General features: G+C 37.6%; 1 protein-coding gene across 3 annotated transcripts in view; it reads left to right on the top strand.

The window, feature by feature from the left end:
- Positions 1–2,881: 2,881 nt before the first annotated feature.
- Positions 2,882–17,154, top strand: part of LOC107135854 (glycine N-acyltransferase-like protein Keg1) — a 21,094-nt gene continuing 6,821 nt past the window's right edge. Inside the window, exons 1-4 of one of the 3 annotated variants that reach the window (XM_015477983.2) lie at positions 2,893–3,523; positions 9,806–9,916; positions 13,171–13,278; positions 15,114–15,240. In XM_015477983.2, the coding sequence (XP_015333469.1) occupies positions 9,839–9,916; positions 13,171–13,278; positions 15,114–15,240 (313 nt within the window). In that variant the 5' untranslated portion in view covers positions 2,893–3,523; positions 9,806–9,838. Of the gene's footprint in view, positions 3,524–7,953; positions 7,958–9,805; positions 9,917–13,170; positions 13,279–15,113; positions 15,241–17,154 lie in introns of those variants that run through there. The other 2 variants (XM_048788891.1, XM_015477984.2) reach the window with 2 other exon arrangements.

Raw genomic sequence — 17,154 nt, 5'->3', positions numbered from 1 at the left:
AGTAGGACAATGTGTCTTCTTTTTGACATTCTTCTCTCTGTTGTGTCTTATTGGCATCAGAATGGGCTTGATCCAGATCAATAAGGAAATAGTATTGAGAGACTCTGTTTTAGTCAGCTTTATTTCATTGCTGAGACCAAAACAACTGACAAGAACAATGTGTAAGAGGAAAAGTATATTTAGGGCTCATAGTTTCAAAGGTCTCAGTCCATAGATGGCCAAATCCATTGTTCTGGGCCCAAGGTGAGGCAAAACATCAGGGCAGAAGAGTGTGGCAGAGAAGAGCAGCTCAGGACATGACAATCAGGGAGCAGAGAGAGACTAAGTTAGGTTCACAGGGGACAAGTGTATATTCCCCAAAGGCAAGCCTCCAGCAACCCACCCACTCCAGCTACACACTATCTGCCTACACTTACCACCTAGTCAATCCCTGTCACTGATTAGGTTAATGCTCTCGTAACCTAATCATTTCACCTCTAAACCTTCTTGCATTGTCTCAAACATGAGCTTTTGTGGCACACCTCATATCTAAACCATAACAGACATAGTCACATGTATGAAACTTTCCTAAATCAGTGTCATGTTTGTTTTGTCTCATTTAAGAAACATTGATATATATTTTCTATTTTTCAGGTACTTAACAAAGTATTCCACATGTTAACCTGTCTAACCTTAAAAAAAAACATCTTAATATTAAAATAAAATAACAATCTAGCTTTAAAGGAAAAAGAAACAATTTATTCTGAACCAAATATAAGTGATCACATCCCAGGAACACAGACTCGAGTTACCCTGAATGATGTGTTCTACAGATTATATAAATTTTTATAGCCAAAGAACAAAGTAAGTCAAATCAATATATTCAATAAACACACTGGTGGGTGTGTTAGGTAGGCAGGTTATAGAAAGGTGGGGAAATCTCTTCTATGGGTTTCAGACATTGTCTTAGCATTCTTAGCTTTAGGGTTGGTGGAGTCTAGCGATCTGGCAGATGTAAATAAGCATTGTAATATATTCTGCAAGGTTGATTTAATTATCAGGAAAATTTTAGATCACATACAAAGGTTAAAAATAAATGGCTATTTTTCTGAAAGGCCTAGGATATCCCAAGTTCATTTTGGCTCTAGACATGTAATATTCTGTGTCTCCATGATTACAATGTTCTTTTTACTTGACCAAGATCAAATAGTCTGCAGGATTTTTAATACAGTTGTGGCTCCTTCAGAGAATTTCAGATTCATACTAGCAATAGTTGATACCATTATTTACCCAACTACAGATGAGAAAACTGCAGTACAGAGAGATTAGGTGTGGTAATTCTGAATGTAATGCTGAGAATTTGATCTGAGAGTCCATGTGCAGGGTACTCTGCTGAGCCACCTCTATCAGTTCCTGTCTGCACCACAGCTCTGCCTGAGGACAATGGTTTTTCTGAGACTGAGAGCTCTTACAGCAGAGAAGTTGAAGCTTCCCTGAGATACCTATACCTGTTTGTGTCTAAAACCAAACAGTGATGGAAGTTCTACTTCCATTATTTATCTCATTTTCCATAGGAACAAAAATAATCATAGAATCAAAGCATGTCAGAGCAAGAAAAACATTTTAAAGACTGAGACATTGTCAGACACAAAAATCTCTTCTCAGAGATGGGGAGCCACCCTGGAGAAGTTAAATGTTTTGTTCAACACAAAAGGGAAGTAGACTCCTGAATCCAGATCTTCATATGGCAAGCCCAGAGGAGTTTCCTCCAATTTATAATGGAGCATGGAGAGTGTGGAGAGGATTAGTGAAGGAGCAGTGGTCAGGTGTCTCAGATCAGGAAAATAAGAGAATCTCAGCCTATTTGCAGAGAATCAGCCCTTCGTGTGGCAGAAGCTCTGACAAAGCAAGTGAATTCTAGTGGAGGCACTGTCTCACAGTTCTTTTTCTTAGGAAAAAAAAAAGTTAATTTATAACAAGCTGTAAGTTTAAGAGTTAATGTTTCAGAGCAGGAGTAGGAAAATGATTTTTTAAGATTTAGGTGGTAAATATTTTAGGCTTATAAATAAATCAAAGCATCTCGGTGAGAAGCAACGACATCTACAATATGTAACTAAGTAGTGTGGCTATTTTCCAGGAAACTTTCATTTGTGGAAATATACTGCCCTTTTGCTGACCACTGTTATAGAACTTGGGCTGCGTGGGACTATGGAGAAAACCCCCTGGAACACTGTGCCCAGCTATTGTATGTGGGCACAATGGAGCTTGCTAGGTCTCTCTTCTTCTAATAAAATATCTCTTTGGGGGCTGGGGATGTGGCTCAAGCGGTAGTACGCTTGCCTGGCATGCGTGCGGCCCGGGTTCGATCCTCAGCACCACATACAAACAAAGACGTTGTGTCCCCCGAGAACTAAAAATAAATAAATAAATAAATATTAAAACTTTCTCTCTCTCTTAAAAAAAAAAAGAATATAATTTCTCATCTGTCAGGCTGTGAGTCACTGATAGCAATACTAATTTAGTAATCTGACCTCCCAACTTTAAGATAAAAGTATACAGACTTGGTGGCTTTTAAAAAAATTATATCTCTTTAATCCCAAAAGAGATTATTAACTGCTTTAGAAAACAAAACAAAAAAAGAATTGGCACATTGAAAGATAACGACAGTGACAAACCTCCCCTCTTGTTTATTTTTTGCAATAGATTTGGAATTGAAATCCTGTTCCATGATCTCATCCATTTCAGGTAAGAAAGTGCATTCTTGTTTCAGGATAGTGACGCAAGTGTGAGTGTAGGGAGTGCTTTGGATGAAAGTGCTCTGAGATCAAGTCTTCTCTCTACCATTCAGTAGTTTATGTGTCCAACAGGGAGGCATTTGACCTCTCTGAGCTGCACTTCCCTTGGTATTAACATGTGACTGAAAATTGCCTATGGTGAATCACTGTTGTGATATTTAATTGAATAACCAAAAGGCCAGGGAGAGCACAGTTTCTGGAAATGATGGAGAAACCTTCAGGCAGTCCATATAGCAGGTTTCCTGCTCTGCATATGTATAAATAAGGAGCTTTGGTTTTATGCAAATAATTTCCCCCAATGCCTCTGGTTCCCATCTTGCTTCTGTGGCTGGTAAAAGAAAAGGGAGGAATGAGAAAAGGTGTGTCACCTTACAATCCCATCTTTCTTCCAGTCCCTGGCCTGCTTGTCTTCTGGAAGCAGAACAGAGAAAACTGATGTTCTGGAAAGAAAGGCTGAGAGACATACAGTCAGCTTACTAAATTTGCATTATCAGCTCCCTGAACAGAAGACCTATGGGGAAGAGCCAATGCTCCTGAATCCCACACCAACCAACATTTTGTTTTTTCAACTTAGAAGAACAAAGTCCACAAAAAATCTTCAGGTTAGCGATTTCTGTAAAAATTTTACCAAGACACACCCTGCAGGAGCTGATTTTATGCATCAGAATTCGGAGAATGCCACAGTCTGGAAAAGTCTGCAGCTTCTAGTTTGTTCCTGAGAATCGTGCTGTGTAGACTCTGCTTTCCAGGTAAGGATTCATCTAACAAGGAAAAGCTGCTGCTCTCCAGTTTCTTACTTCAGGGTTGTGCGATTTTTACTTCCTAAGTTAGGTTTATTTCTAGGTCTTTTACACTTATGTGACTACTGTAATTGGGATAACTTTCCTGATTTCTTTCTCAGAGAGTTCAGTACTGGTGCATAGAAAAGCTACTGAGTTTTGAATTTTGATTTTGTATCCTGCAACTTTACTGAATTTGCTTATCAGTTCTAAGTTATTTATTTATTTTCATGGAATCTTTAGGATTTTCTATATATAGAATCATATAATTAACAAACTGGGATACTTTGGTGTCCTTCTTCTTTATATCCCTTTCTTTCTTTCTCTTGCCTAGTTGCTTTGGCTAGAATTTCTAGTACTATATTGAATAAGAGTAGTGAGAGTAGACAGCTTTGTCTCAGTTCTGATCTTAGAAGAAATGCTGTTTTCTTCCACTCAGTATGATATAGGCTATGGGTTTGTCTTATATAGCATTCACTGTACCTAATCCTTCTATACTTAATTTATGCAGGGCTTTTATCATAAAGAGGTGTTGAATTTTACTAAAGACCATTTCTACATGTATTGAGATGATTATGCAATTTTTATCCTTGTTTCTATTTATCTGCAGTGTTATGTTTATTGATTTGCATTTGTCTAACATCTTTGCATTCCCGGCATGAAAGCAACTTGATCATGGTATATGATCTTTTTATTGTGTTGTTGAATTCACTTGCAATATTTTATTGAGAGTTTTTGCATCTCTGTTCCTCAGGGACATTGCCTACTGTTTTTTGTTGTATCTTGAACAGATTTTGGTAATTTAATGCTGGGTTTGAATGAGTTTTGAAAGATTCCTTCAATTTCTCTTTAATAGCTTAAGGAGGATTGGTGTTAATTCTTTAAAAGTCTGGTGAAATTAGCAGTGAATCCATTCAGTCCTCAATTTTTAATTGTTTGGACACTTTTTTTTTTTTACTATTTCAATCTCATTATTTGTTGACCTATTTAGGTTTTTCATATCCTTTTGGTTAAATTTTGGTAGGTCCTATGTGTCCAGAAATTTGTTCATTTCTTCCAAATTTTACAATTTATTGGCATATGGTTTGTCAAAATATTCCCTAATTATCCTTTGAATTTCAGTGGTTTCTATTTCTCTCTTCATCCATTGTTTTATTTATCTGACTCTACTCTCTCTTCAAGCTAGTTTAGCTAAGAGTTTGTCAATTTTATCTTTCAAAGAACCAACTCTCTGTTTCATTGACTCTTTGTGTTATTCTTTTAATCTCTATTTTTTTAAATTTATGCTCTATTATTATGTCTTTCCTTCTGCAGATTTTGGCTCAGGTTCTACTGATTTCTTGTTTTTCTAAGATCTTGAGATGCATAATTAGATTATTTGCTTGAGATGTCTTTCTCTCTCTCTCTCTTCTGCCCGCCTGACCCCCCACCTCTCTCTCCCCCTCTCCCCACCCCCTTTGTCTCTCTCTCTCTCTCTCTGGTGTAGCCATCATTGCTACAGTACTACTTTTGCTGTGTCCTGCAGTTTGATTCAAGGAATTTTTGTTTCCCTTCTGATTTCCTCAATGACGCATTGTTCATTCAGTAGTGTCTTGATCCATACCCATGTGTCTATATAAATTCTGAGATTTATCTTGCTGTGGATTCATAGTTTCATTCCACTGTGATCAGATAAGATAAAAGAAATTACTTCATAGTTTTCAATTTGATAAAACTTGCTTTGTGGCCTAATATATGGTCTATTGGGGCAAAAACCCCATGTACTGATGAAAAGAATGTGTATCTGCAGCTGTTAGATGGGATGTTCTATAGATGTCTATTGAGTTGATCTAATCTACCGTATAATTTAACTCATATATTTCTTGGTTGACTTTTTGTTCTGATTCTATTGGTAATAGTAAGATATTGAAGTTTTACACTATTATTGTATTGGGGTCTATCTCCCTTCATATCTAGTAGTATTTGCTTTGTAAAATTACAACACACATGCACATATAGATGTATATGTATATATGTGTGTGCATATACAGTGGTTTGTGCATATATATTTATGATCACTGTATTGTCTTGATAAATTGTTCTCTCAGTGAATATATGGTACCTTCTTTGTCTCTTCTGATTTTTGCCTGAAAGTCTATTTTGTCAGAAATAATAACCTCTCCTGCTTGCTTTGAATTCCATTTGCTTGGAATATACTGTTTTCAGTCTTCTCACTTGCACTCTTGTGTTATGGTTTGGATAACCCCCAAAAGCTCCTGTGTTAATGCAGGAAAGTTTGGAGGTGAGAAGATTGGATTGTGGGAGCTGGAACCTAATCAGTTTATCCTAGTTTGAATGGGCTAAGTGGTAACTTTAAGCAGTTGGGGCATGACTGGAGGAAGTGGGTCATGCTCACACATTAGGGGTGTGCCCTAGAGGGGTTCATCTGTGTCCCTTCCCCTCTCTCTCTCTGTGGTTTCCAGCCGCCCTGTCCTGATCAGCTCGCCTCGCCCATGTCCTTCCACCATAATGTGCTCCTTCACCTTGAGCTCAAAGCAGTGGAGTCAACCTACTATGAACTAAATCTTTCAAATCATGAGCCAAAATAAACTTTCTCTCCTCTAGGTTTTTCTTTTCAGGCATTTGGTCCCAATGGCATGAAACTGATTATCACAGTCTGTTTGTCATTGCAGTTGGGGTTAGTTTCTTGTAGGCAGCACATTGTTTGGACCATATTTTTAAAATTCATTTAGCCAGTCTGTGTAAGTAGAGATTAAGACCATTTACATCCAGGGTTATTATTGAAGGTGAACTTATTACTGTTATTTGGGTTTTTTTCCTTCTTTTTCCTTTTTGTATATTCTATGTTCATTTCTTATCTTAAAAGTTTGATGTACATTGACAAATTGGATTCTTTCCTATTTCTTATTTGTGTGTCAACATTTCTAGTGGGATTTATTTTTTTTTCATGTGCTCTTCTGATTGTGTTAATCTTTCTTTCTCTCCTTACAAGGTTTCTTCAAGTATCTTTTGTAATGCTAGTCAGGGGTTCTTGAATTTCCTTAGCTTATGCTTATCTTGGAAGGTCATTATTTCTCCTCCAATTATGGATATAGCAATTTTGGCTGAAGTTATTTTCTTTCAGGACTCAAAATACATCATTCCATTCCCTTCTGGTCTTTAGATTTTCTGCTGAGTAATTTGCTGTTAGTTTAATTGTTTTGATTTTAAATGTGAGTTGTTGCTTCTCCCTTACAAATTTTAATTTTTTTTTTCTGTATCCTGTACTTTTGGCAATTTCACTATAACATGCTGTGGAGAGGTTCTTTTCTGGTCATGTCTATTTGGGGTTCAAATGCCATTTTTACTTGGATATTTATGTCTTTCCCAAGATTTGAAAAAAATGTTCTGATATGATTTAGTTGGATAGGTTTTCCGTACTCTCAGACTGTAGCTTTTCTCTATCAAATATGCCAATTATGCAGACATTTGATCTTCTAATAGTTTCCCAGAGATCTTGTATGGTCTAGTCATTCGTTTATTGATTGTTTTTGTTCTTTCTATTGATATTGACTCTGTTACTTGAAAGAGATTCCAATTATAGTTAAGGGCCTGAAGCTCTTATGCTCTATTTAGATATTGGTGAAATTCCTTGTGTTTCATGTGGGAAGGTGAGGGCAGGTCCACAGCTCCTGCTCTTTATCATGACTCACCTAAAGTGGTCAGTGATGTACAATCTACAAGGTGTGAAAGTGACCCGTGAAGAAGACCCTTATAGGCATGGTGGCTACAACAGTCGTGTTATTTCTGCCTGAGGTTTTTGAGGGTTTTGTGGGTGTGACTGCCCTCAAAAACAGTTATGGGGGAGGTCAGACTCCCCTAGCTGTGCCCACTGAAGACAAGATTTGGCCCCTTGGACTTTCTGTGTTTCAGTTGAAGTGTGTGCCAGCGTTCAAGCAGGGGTAGGTCATGACTAGAGCAAAGTGTACTGGGCGTGTCGCTCAGTGGCAGAGCACCCATCCGATATTTGTGAATCTCGAGCTCAGTTTCTGGCACTATAAAAAAAAGTGTTGAAAAATAAGATTAATAACAACAGTAAAGAACGGGGGAATGAAATAAAGCGAAAAGGTAAAAAATTTAAAATTGAAAAATTGAACAACAAATAAAAGAAACTAGAAACATGAAAAGGGGAAATGAATAAAAAGAGAAAAAAAAATTACAAAGAGGAAAAAGGAAAAAAGTCTAAATAATAATTTCCTCCCCACCAAAGTACTTGATTGAGGTGGGGGAGGAGGAGAATGAATAATAACAACCTATGCTGATAAAAGCCTCTCTCTGTGTCTTCCTAAGCTGTGTTGCCCATGGACAGAGCAAAGGCTAGAGGTTACTCAACCCCCAGTTTTTTTCTGTTGTGGTGCTTTCCAGGTCACTGGTGGCACTGATTTTTGACTGAACATTAATTGGAATTTCTCTCAGCTTATATAGAGAAGAAAGCCAAGGATTCCAAAGATTGAGGATTGCAAGTTGAGGCCAACCTGGACAATTTGGCAAAATCCTATCTCAAAATATTTGCTTACCCCATCAAAGTAACAATGACCTTCTTCATAGAACTAGGGAAAAAATCAGTCCTAAAATTCATTTGAAAGAATTAAAGACCCAGAACAGCCAAAAGCAATTCTAAGTTAAGAAAGTAAAGCTGAAGGCTTCACAATACCTGACTTCAAATTATACTACATAGCTATAGTAACAAAAACTGCATGATACTGACATAAAAACAGACACATAGATGAGTGCTACAGAATATAAGGCACAAAGACAAACCCACACCCTACAATCATCTGATCCTTGATAAAGATGCCAAAAACACATATTGGAGAAAAGCAACTTAATCCCAAAAGATTCACCTGAATATTTTTTTAAATGTTAAAGTAAATGTACCTTTATGGGTGAAATTTACAATAGCATAAAAAAGTGAAAAGGAAAAAAATTTCAGGAAGAGAGCCCTTAGCTTTGGGCCAATCTCATCCTTCTTTGTGGGTTGATGAGGATTTTGGTTAAGTAACACCAATAAAAGGCCCTGAACAAGGTCTTAGGTTCAATAGGAGTCCAGAACTTGATATTCTTGCCTCATCGGCCTTCTAAGAATTGGAACCTCAGAACCTTCATGGTGCTTTTTCAAACTCCTGTGCTTCACAGCAAAGCTAGGAATCTGAAGTGACTGTACCATAATGCAGTCACATCAATGTATATAGCAGCTCAATTCACAATAGCTACACTGTGGAAGCAACCTAGATGCCCTTAATAGATGAATGGATAAAAAAAAATGTGGTACTTAGACACAATGGAATATTACTCATCATTGAAAGGGAATAAAATTATGGTATTTCCAGGTAAATGGATGGAGTTAGAGAACATCATACTAAATGAAGTAAACCAATCCCAAAAGACCAAAGGCCGAATTTTTTCTCTGATATGTGGATGCTGATCCAGATTGGGGGTTGGGAGCTACAAGGGAAGGGAAGAATAGAGAGACTTTGGATTGGGTGGAGGGGAGTAAGGGAAGGGGAGGAGCATGGGAGTGGGAAATATGGTGGAATGAGAAGGACATCATTACCCTATGTATATATATGATTGCACACGAATGATGTGACTGTACACTGTATACAACCAGAGAAATGAAAAGTTGTGCTCCATATGTGTACAATGATTTGAAATTATTCTGCTGTCATGTATAACTAATTAGAACAAATATAAATAAATAAATAAATAAAGTGACTATCACTTATCTCAAGGCAGTCATTTTAAAAATGGGAAGATTCATCTTACTGTGACTTACTAAGTTTCAGGTAAAGTTGTGTGGATCTAGAACCTGTTGGTTTAGCATTGCCATGGTCTGAAAGTCTGTGTATCCCCCACATTCATATGTTGAAAGCTGTCCTCCAAGTTTATAGTATTAGGAACTGGGGACCTTTAGGTAAGGCCCTCATGAACATGAATTGTGTCTCTTATAAGGGTTTAGTGTCCTTTTAAGAGAAACCCCTGAGAGCTAATTTGTCCCTTTAGCCATGGCATGACACAGCTAGAAGGTGCCAGAAAGCAGGTACTCACCAGACACTGAATCCACTTGGGTCTTTGTCTTGGGCTTCCAGGGATCCTGAAGTGTAATAAATGAGTTCCTGTTGTTTATAAACCATCCCATTTGTGGTACTCTGTTGTGGCAGTCCAGACAGATGGCAATAAGCATTTTCCCATTCGTGACTTTTCTTGTTGTAGTTGCTGTCTCTTGAGGCTAAGATTCCTGCCAAGATGCTCCACTTGCAGGGTCCACAGATGCTGCAGCTGTTGGAGAAGTCCTTGCTGAAGCACCTCCCTGAGTCCTTAAAGGTGAGAGTGGGACATTCTCTGGGAAACAGAGAGCTGCATCTTACGATGACAGAGGTGGGAAAGAACACAGCTTTTACTGAGCACCTACGCAGTGTCAGGAATGCACTTGTGTTGTACCTCAGGAAGTTCATATCACCCCTTTGAAGGGATCCACATTACACTCACATCCAAGAAGAGGAAACAGGTTTCACTAAGGTGAAGTCAATATTAAAAAAAAATATATTGCTACGCATACTACAGGGACACAGCCACATCAATGTTTACAGCAGCACAATTCTCAATAGCTAAATGGTGAAACCAAAACCTAGATGCCCTTCAGTTGATGAATAATTAATGAAAATGTGCATATATATACAATGGAATACTATTCAGCATTAAAAGAGAATAAAATCAGGGCATTTGCAGGTAAATGGCTGGAGTTGGAGAATATAATGCTAAGTGAAGTTAGCCAATCCCCAAAAAAACCAAATGCCAAATGTTTTCTCTGATTTAAGAATACTGATTCATAGTGGGGGAGAGGAGCATTGGAGGATTAGATGAACTAAAGATAAGGCAAAGGGGTGGAAGAGGAAGGAAGGGTGTATGGGGGTAGAAAAGATAGTAGAATGAGATGGACAGATTACCCTAAGTACAAGTATGAAGACACAAATGGTGTGACTCTACTTTGTATACAACCAGAGATATGAAAATTTGTGCTGTATATGTGTACTATGAATTGTAATGCATTCTGCTGTCATACATAACAAATTAGAATTTAAAAAAGAATAGGCCTATTGATCAAAACTGTTACCCATATAATATAGCCATATTGAATAATTTCAATCATTTGAAGTCCCTGTGGTCATAAAATGTAATGAGGTAAACAGAAAATTCAAAACTATATTCTACAGTAACAGAGGCTATGTCAATAAAAAATACACCTTCAGATCATATTTTGGAAAGGTTTTTAATTTTATTAATTTTAAAAAGCTATCAATTTTCTCTCATTCTTAGCTAATCAGAAGGTTTATCTGGTTTAAATATATCTGCTAGTAGACCTTTGAATGAAAGGTCTTTACCCTTGCATTATGATGATATTATTTCAATTGTTTTCTGACAGAGAAGTTTGCTATTATTCTAATTAACATTTATTGGTTGGAAATCTGGTTTTGAAAATTTTGTTTATTCTCTTCATATTTAATATTTTGCAATTTTGTCAAAATCTTTCCATTTATATATATATTAAACACAATATATACATATATATACGTATATATCTTTGCTAACTAAAAATACTGGGGTTCAGTAGTGCACACCTGTAATTCCAGCAGCTGGGGAGGCTGAGGCAGGAAGATGGAAGTTCAAAGCCAGTGAACTTTGCAAGTTAGTGAGGCCTTAAGCATCTTAGTGAGACCCTATCTCTAAATAAAATATTAAAAAGGGCTGGGAATGTGGCTCAGTGGTTAGCACCCCTGAATTCAATCCCCAGTAACAAAACACAAACAACAACAACAACAAACAAAACAAAACAAAAAAACTAACACCAAAAAAATTTCACTGTTGGGCTGGAGATATAGCTCAGTTGGAAGAGTGCTGGCACAAGGCCCTGGGTTCACTCACTGCCCCCCCCCCCAAATGTCATTGTTTACTTTCAAAGAATCTTTCACAATGACACTGGAAATTTCCTGATTTTTCTTTAAAAGGTTGACTTAAGTACATAATAATTTTTAGATATTTGTGTCAGATGAGAAGCTAACTACCATGTATTTTCTTGGAATAGGTCACATCTTATTTCATTAAAATGAAAAAATAAAAATAAATAAATAAAAGAGGGAGACCTAGAAATTATTATACAATGCAACAAATTTGTTGCAAAAGGGTTTGATTATGCACCTTTTACTTATTTTACATTTTCTAACATTTGGTCAATTATGAAAGTAGTAACTTATTTAAAAAAATCTCTTTCTTCCAATTAAAATTAGAGCTAAATTTATTCAGAACAGGCCAGCGCCAGAGCCAACTGGGACCCAAGGGACAGAAGCAGTGGTAACAACAGCAAGCTCTTACTTGGCATTACCATATACCATCCACTAGACTTTATTTATGAATTCATATGAACTTAAAAAACACTCCCAGGAAAAGGATATTGCTGTTCTCCCCATGTTGAACAGGATGGGTTTAAGGCAGCAAGAACTTGAATAACTTGCCCAGCTGTGGCTAGAAATAGAATTCACACAGTCCATTTCAATTCCCCTTAGCCCATTTCAACTCTCATTTGAGCAAAACAGGAGTCCAAATCCCAAATTCTGGTCAAGAATTCAGAGAAAATGGATCACTAATTTGTTGCTAATGGAAATTTGAAATGGTACAGCCATACCAGAAAAAGGGTTTGCAAGTTTCTTTAAAAACTAAACATGTAACTATTATGCAGCCAGCAATTACACTCCTGAGACTTTGCCCCAGAGAAATGCAAGTTAATATTCACACAAACATAAATACATGAATGTCTATAAGAGCTTGATTTAAAATAGCAAAAACTGGAAACAACCCAGATGTTCTCCAGTGGGTGAAGGATTAAACAAACTATGATACATCCATACTCTGCACAAATACAGAGCAATAAATAGAAATCCACTGTTGATACTTGCATAATTCTCTAGATGAATTAAGCCAATCCCAAAAGCTTATGGGAAAAGTCAGTTCCAAAAGTTTGCACTGATTCCACTTATATAAAATTCTTGAAGTGAAAAAATTGCAGAAATGGAGCATAGGTTAATGGTCACCAATGGGTGAGGAGTAGGTGAGGAGTAGAGAAGTAACAGAATTGATTATAAAAGGGCCACAGGAAGGATCCTTGTGGAAATTGGATCAAAATTTCCTTGATCCAGGGAAATTAGTGAGTCCTTGTCTCACTAATATATTTTGTGAGCATGTATTTTGACACATAGTATTTTGTAGATAGATATTTTGACATACCATACATACATAGAGTAAAACTTACCATTTTTGTGGTTGTACATGGTGTGGAGTTACAATGATCATGTATGTATTGGTCGTATTTTACTATATGGATATCTTTTAAAGATATTTTTATTCAAGCAAACAAGTAGAACCAAAGAGCCATTTGACAGAGACATATGTTAGGTACCTTCCAATCTTAAAAAAATTCATGACTTCATAGAAGAAGCAAGCCTCCTTCTGGTCAAACACATGCTCTGGTCAAACACATATCTCTGTGTAACGTGCTGATACTCCTATTTTGTTGAAATGTGTAGGTGTATGGAACTGTCTTCCACATAAACCAGGGGAACCCATTCAAGCTTAAGGCCCTGGTGGACAAATGGCCTGATTTTAATACTCTGGTTATTCATCCTGAGGAGCAGGTAAGTTGCCCAGTGAGAATGAATATGGCTCTGTGTTCATGTCTGCCATATGTGTACCAGGAGCCTGGCAATAGGGTAGACCCCAGGGAAACAGAAAGGAACTATAGTGATGCCAACTCAAGAAGCTCACATGCTGGAGAACAGAAGCTCCTAAACGAATTCACCCTGGTGTGAAATGAGCAGAAACAGAGGTAATAAACAAAACACAGTAGTAGCACAGGGAGAAAGTCTGTGATTCACTTTCATCCTTCTTCATTATTTTATTTTCTTTACAAGCCAGTCCCCCAAAGAGAATAAAATCATGGCATTTGCAAGTAAATGGATGGAGTTGGAGAATATAATGCTAAGTAAAGTTAGCCAATCCCAAAGAACCATATGCCAAATGTTTTCTCTGATTTAAAGATGCTGATTCATAATGGGGTGGGGAGGGTAGAAGGGAATGGGAAGACTAGATGAACTCTAGATAGGGCAAAGGGGAGGGAGACGAAGAGAGTGGGCATGGGGTAGAAAAGACATGGAATGAAATAGACATCATTATCCTAAGTACATGTATGAAGACACAAATGGTGTGACTCTACTTTGTGTACAACCAGAGATATGAAAATTGTGCTCTGAATGTATAATATGAATTGCAATACAGTCTGCTGTCATATCTAACAAATTAAAATTTAAAAAAAATAAATTTTAAAAAAGATGTAGTAAATTTAATCAGTTGGAGAAGCTGCTGCTACTGATGATTTGAGAAGTAAAGCTTTTTATTAAAATACATTGTATGATTAAAAGAGAGAGAGAGAGCATTTCCTAGGCTAGATTTCTATATTGTAATAAATCAGATCCTAATTTCATTTTCAATTGTTAGCCTAAGGTGAAAAATATTTCCTGTGTTTGAAAACCACCAGTCCTGGAGTCATACCAACTCATTCATACTAAATCACAAACTCTCACTGAAAGGCTCTTCCTACTGAGATGCAGGACTGCCTTGTAACCAAGTGTCCACAGTGAAGTCAGTGAAACAAAGCAGAAGAAAAAGTACTACCTGAGGTAGATGTTACAGGGAGAGAGTCAGAGTTGCTTCCTAGTGAAATTTTTACGAAAACACAGTGTTGAACACAAATTTTTAAAAACTTTTAAGGGAAGGCAGGAAAATTGCTAGTGTGATCCATGGTGTTATAGCTGAATAGCAAGTGTATTTTTGTTTAATATTTCTTGATATTGGAAGATTAAAAGGACTTATAAATGAGGCTACACTGGTTGAAGTAATTTTTTTCTTTTTTCTGTTCCTTCATATTCCAATAATCCTATCCTGGTTTCAATAAATTTGCTAGATGTGTTTGAATATCTATGTTTATGAATGCAGTTGTTCATTTGCTTGATGGACTTGGAGTTTGTTTAACAATGTCTTTTCTTTTTTTAAAGAAGGCATATTGAGTTCAATATCTTTTTATTTGGTTTTATCATTTATAGATGTCTAATCTACCCTGTTATCTATATGAATTATAATAAGGACATGTGCATAGTCCAAAGCAAAACTTATTCTTTTAACTAGAGATTTTTCTTTCTTCTTGGCTGTTATTTTAGCTCTTCTACATGAGTTTTATGGAGGTATAGGAAAATGGTTTTGATTGGATTACTTTGAAATTTCAAAGCAACAGTAGAGTTAGGATATTTTTCATTTTTAACTGTATAAGGGAGTCCTTGACTTGATCCTAAATAATTTATAAGTAAAGGCAAAAAAATGCTAATTTTTGTATTTTAAAATATCATAATATAAGGGAGTACTGACAATCATCAACTACAAACATTTTGGCTGATTCTTCTTTTCTTAACCCCAACAGGAAATGACAGATGACCTTGATCACTACACTAATACTTACCAGATCTATTCCAAGGATCCCAAGAACTGTCAGGAATTCCTTAGCTCACCGGAAGTCATCAACTGGAAGCAACACTTGCAGATTCAAAGTAAGAACTGGAATTGTGCTGGCTGCTGGAATCTCCTGCCTGAATACACTTGTGGGGTCACTTTTTATTTTGAATAAGCACCTTGCACACCACAGTATCTTTCCTCCAGGATCCAGACACTCATTCTTCTGTCCATTCCTGAAGCCACTCCCTCCTTAGTGAAACGGGTTGATGCAGCATATAAGGTTTAAAAAGGAAATTTTGAGTAATACGTTTTCCTAGGAGCTAAGGACTCATGATTTACTCTCCGGAGTGTCCAGGACCTATTAAAGAACATGGGGATGGGAGCAAAACTTCTTTTGTTCCGTTTCTGTTTTTTCACACTGTCAAATTCACAAAGGAGTATCTTGGTAAGTAAGAATATGCTCTCTGGAGTCAGATTATCAAGACTGCAACCTTGCTGGTGCTGTTATTAGCTGAATGATGTAAGGTAAGTAACAACCTCTTTGTGAGTCAGTTTCCTTATGCATAAAATATTAACATAAAATATTTATTGAGTATAAAATAAAACTGAAAAATAGAGTCCTTGAGGGTTAAATGAGACCTTGACTGGGAAATGCTTAGCAGTTAGATTTTTCAGACCTTCTCAAAGTAGCAATTTAAGGCCACCATCATTTATTAGCTCACAATTGTGGGAGTTAGCACTTTGGGCTAGGTTCAACTAGGTTGTTCGCTAGTCTCAGAGTCACCGTGTGGCCATAGTCAGCTGGAGGGTCATCCATGAGCTGGTAGGACCAGGTTAGTCATGGTCCCAAGCCTGCCTGTGACACTAGCTTTGTTTGCACTGTTTTTTTACTACAGTGATAGAAATAGTCTGGGTAACACGTAAAGTTAAAAGGGTACTGTATTAGTCAGGGTTCTCTAGGGGAACCGAATCAACAGGAAGTATAAAAAGCAGACTTATTAAGTTGGCTTCATGCCCAGAAGCTGGATAGTCCATAATGGGAAGAACCAGTGGCTGCACAGTCCAAGAGGCTGAAGCTCCAGAAAAGAGGGATCTTAGTGAGACCAAAGGTTTCTGGAGAATCTACTTTGCAAGAGTGAAAAAGTGAGAGTCGGACATCCTCAGAGAATCCCAGCAGTAATCAAGAACCCGTTGAAGAAGAATGGAGCTTGCGTCTGCTTCTGCTTCCTTGTTCTTCCAACTTTTATTCCATCCAAGACATCATCCTATTGGTCGGTGCTGCCCACGCTTAGAGAGGGTCTCCATTTCAGTTGGGTCTCCCACATGCCAGTCATTCCTGGACACACCCTTATCAACACACCCATAATCCTCTTCATCCTTGGCATCTCTTAATCAATTTGACAATTCAAATTAACCATTACAGGTAGTGAGGGGCCAAAAGACAACATTGAAAAGCTTCTTACTAAATCACATTTGCTCTCATTCCATTGGCTAAGCCGTATTAACTGGCTATGTTCAAAGTCATTTCAGAGAGACAATCAGATTAGTTAGGTAGGAATAATCTGGGACCATTATAGCAACAATCTATTGCACGGTGCCTAGAAATTGACCAGTAAATTTTAGTTAATATCTCTACACCTCATCTCCTTTGGTCACCTTTATTGTCCCGTGATGTATTCAAGACCTGTGATATTATGCTAATTTTAAATTTTAAAATATATGGGAGTCCCCCCACCCCCCGCGCCTGCCAGGTAGGCAGAACTGTGACCACCGACAGAAAAGGCCCAGTGGCCCGCGGAGGGGCAGAGCTTCCAATCACTCCTGCAAGGTAGGCGGGCCTGCGACCCACCGGCAGAAGAGGAGCAGCGGCCTGCTGAGAGACAGAGCCGCCCCCTCCCCCCGCACCTGCAAGGTAGACGGAACTGTGACCACCATCAGAACAGGCCAGACCTGCAACCGACAGACAGAACAGGCCCAGTGGCCTGAGGAAGGGTAGAGCCGCCCCCCCC

This window comes from Marmota marmota, unplaced genomic scaffold (genome assembly GCF_001458135.2).
Source record: "Marmota marmota marmota unplaced genomic scaffold, marMar, whole genome shotgun sequence".
Lineage (NCBI taxonomy): Eukaryota > Metazoa > Chordata > Mammalia > Rodentia > Sciuridae > Marmota > Marmota marmota.
Note: the sequence above shows the minus strand (reverse complement) of the source record. Positions and strands in the feature narration are given on the sequence as shown.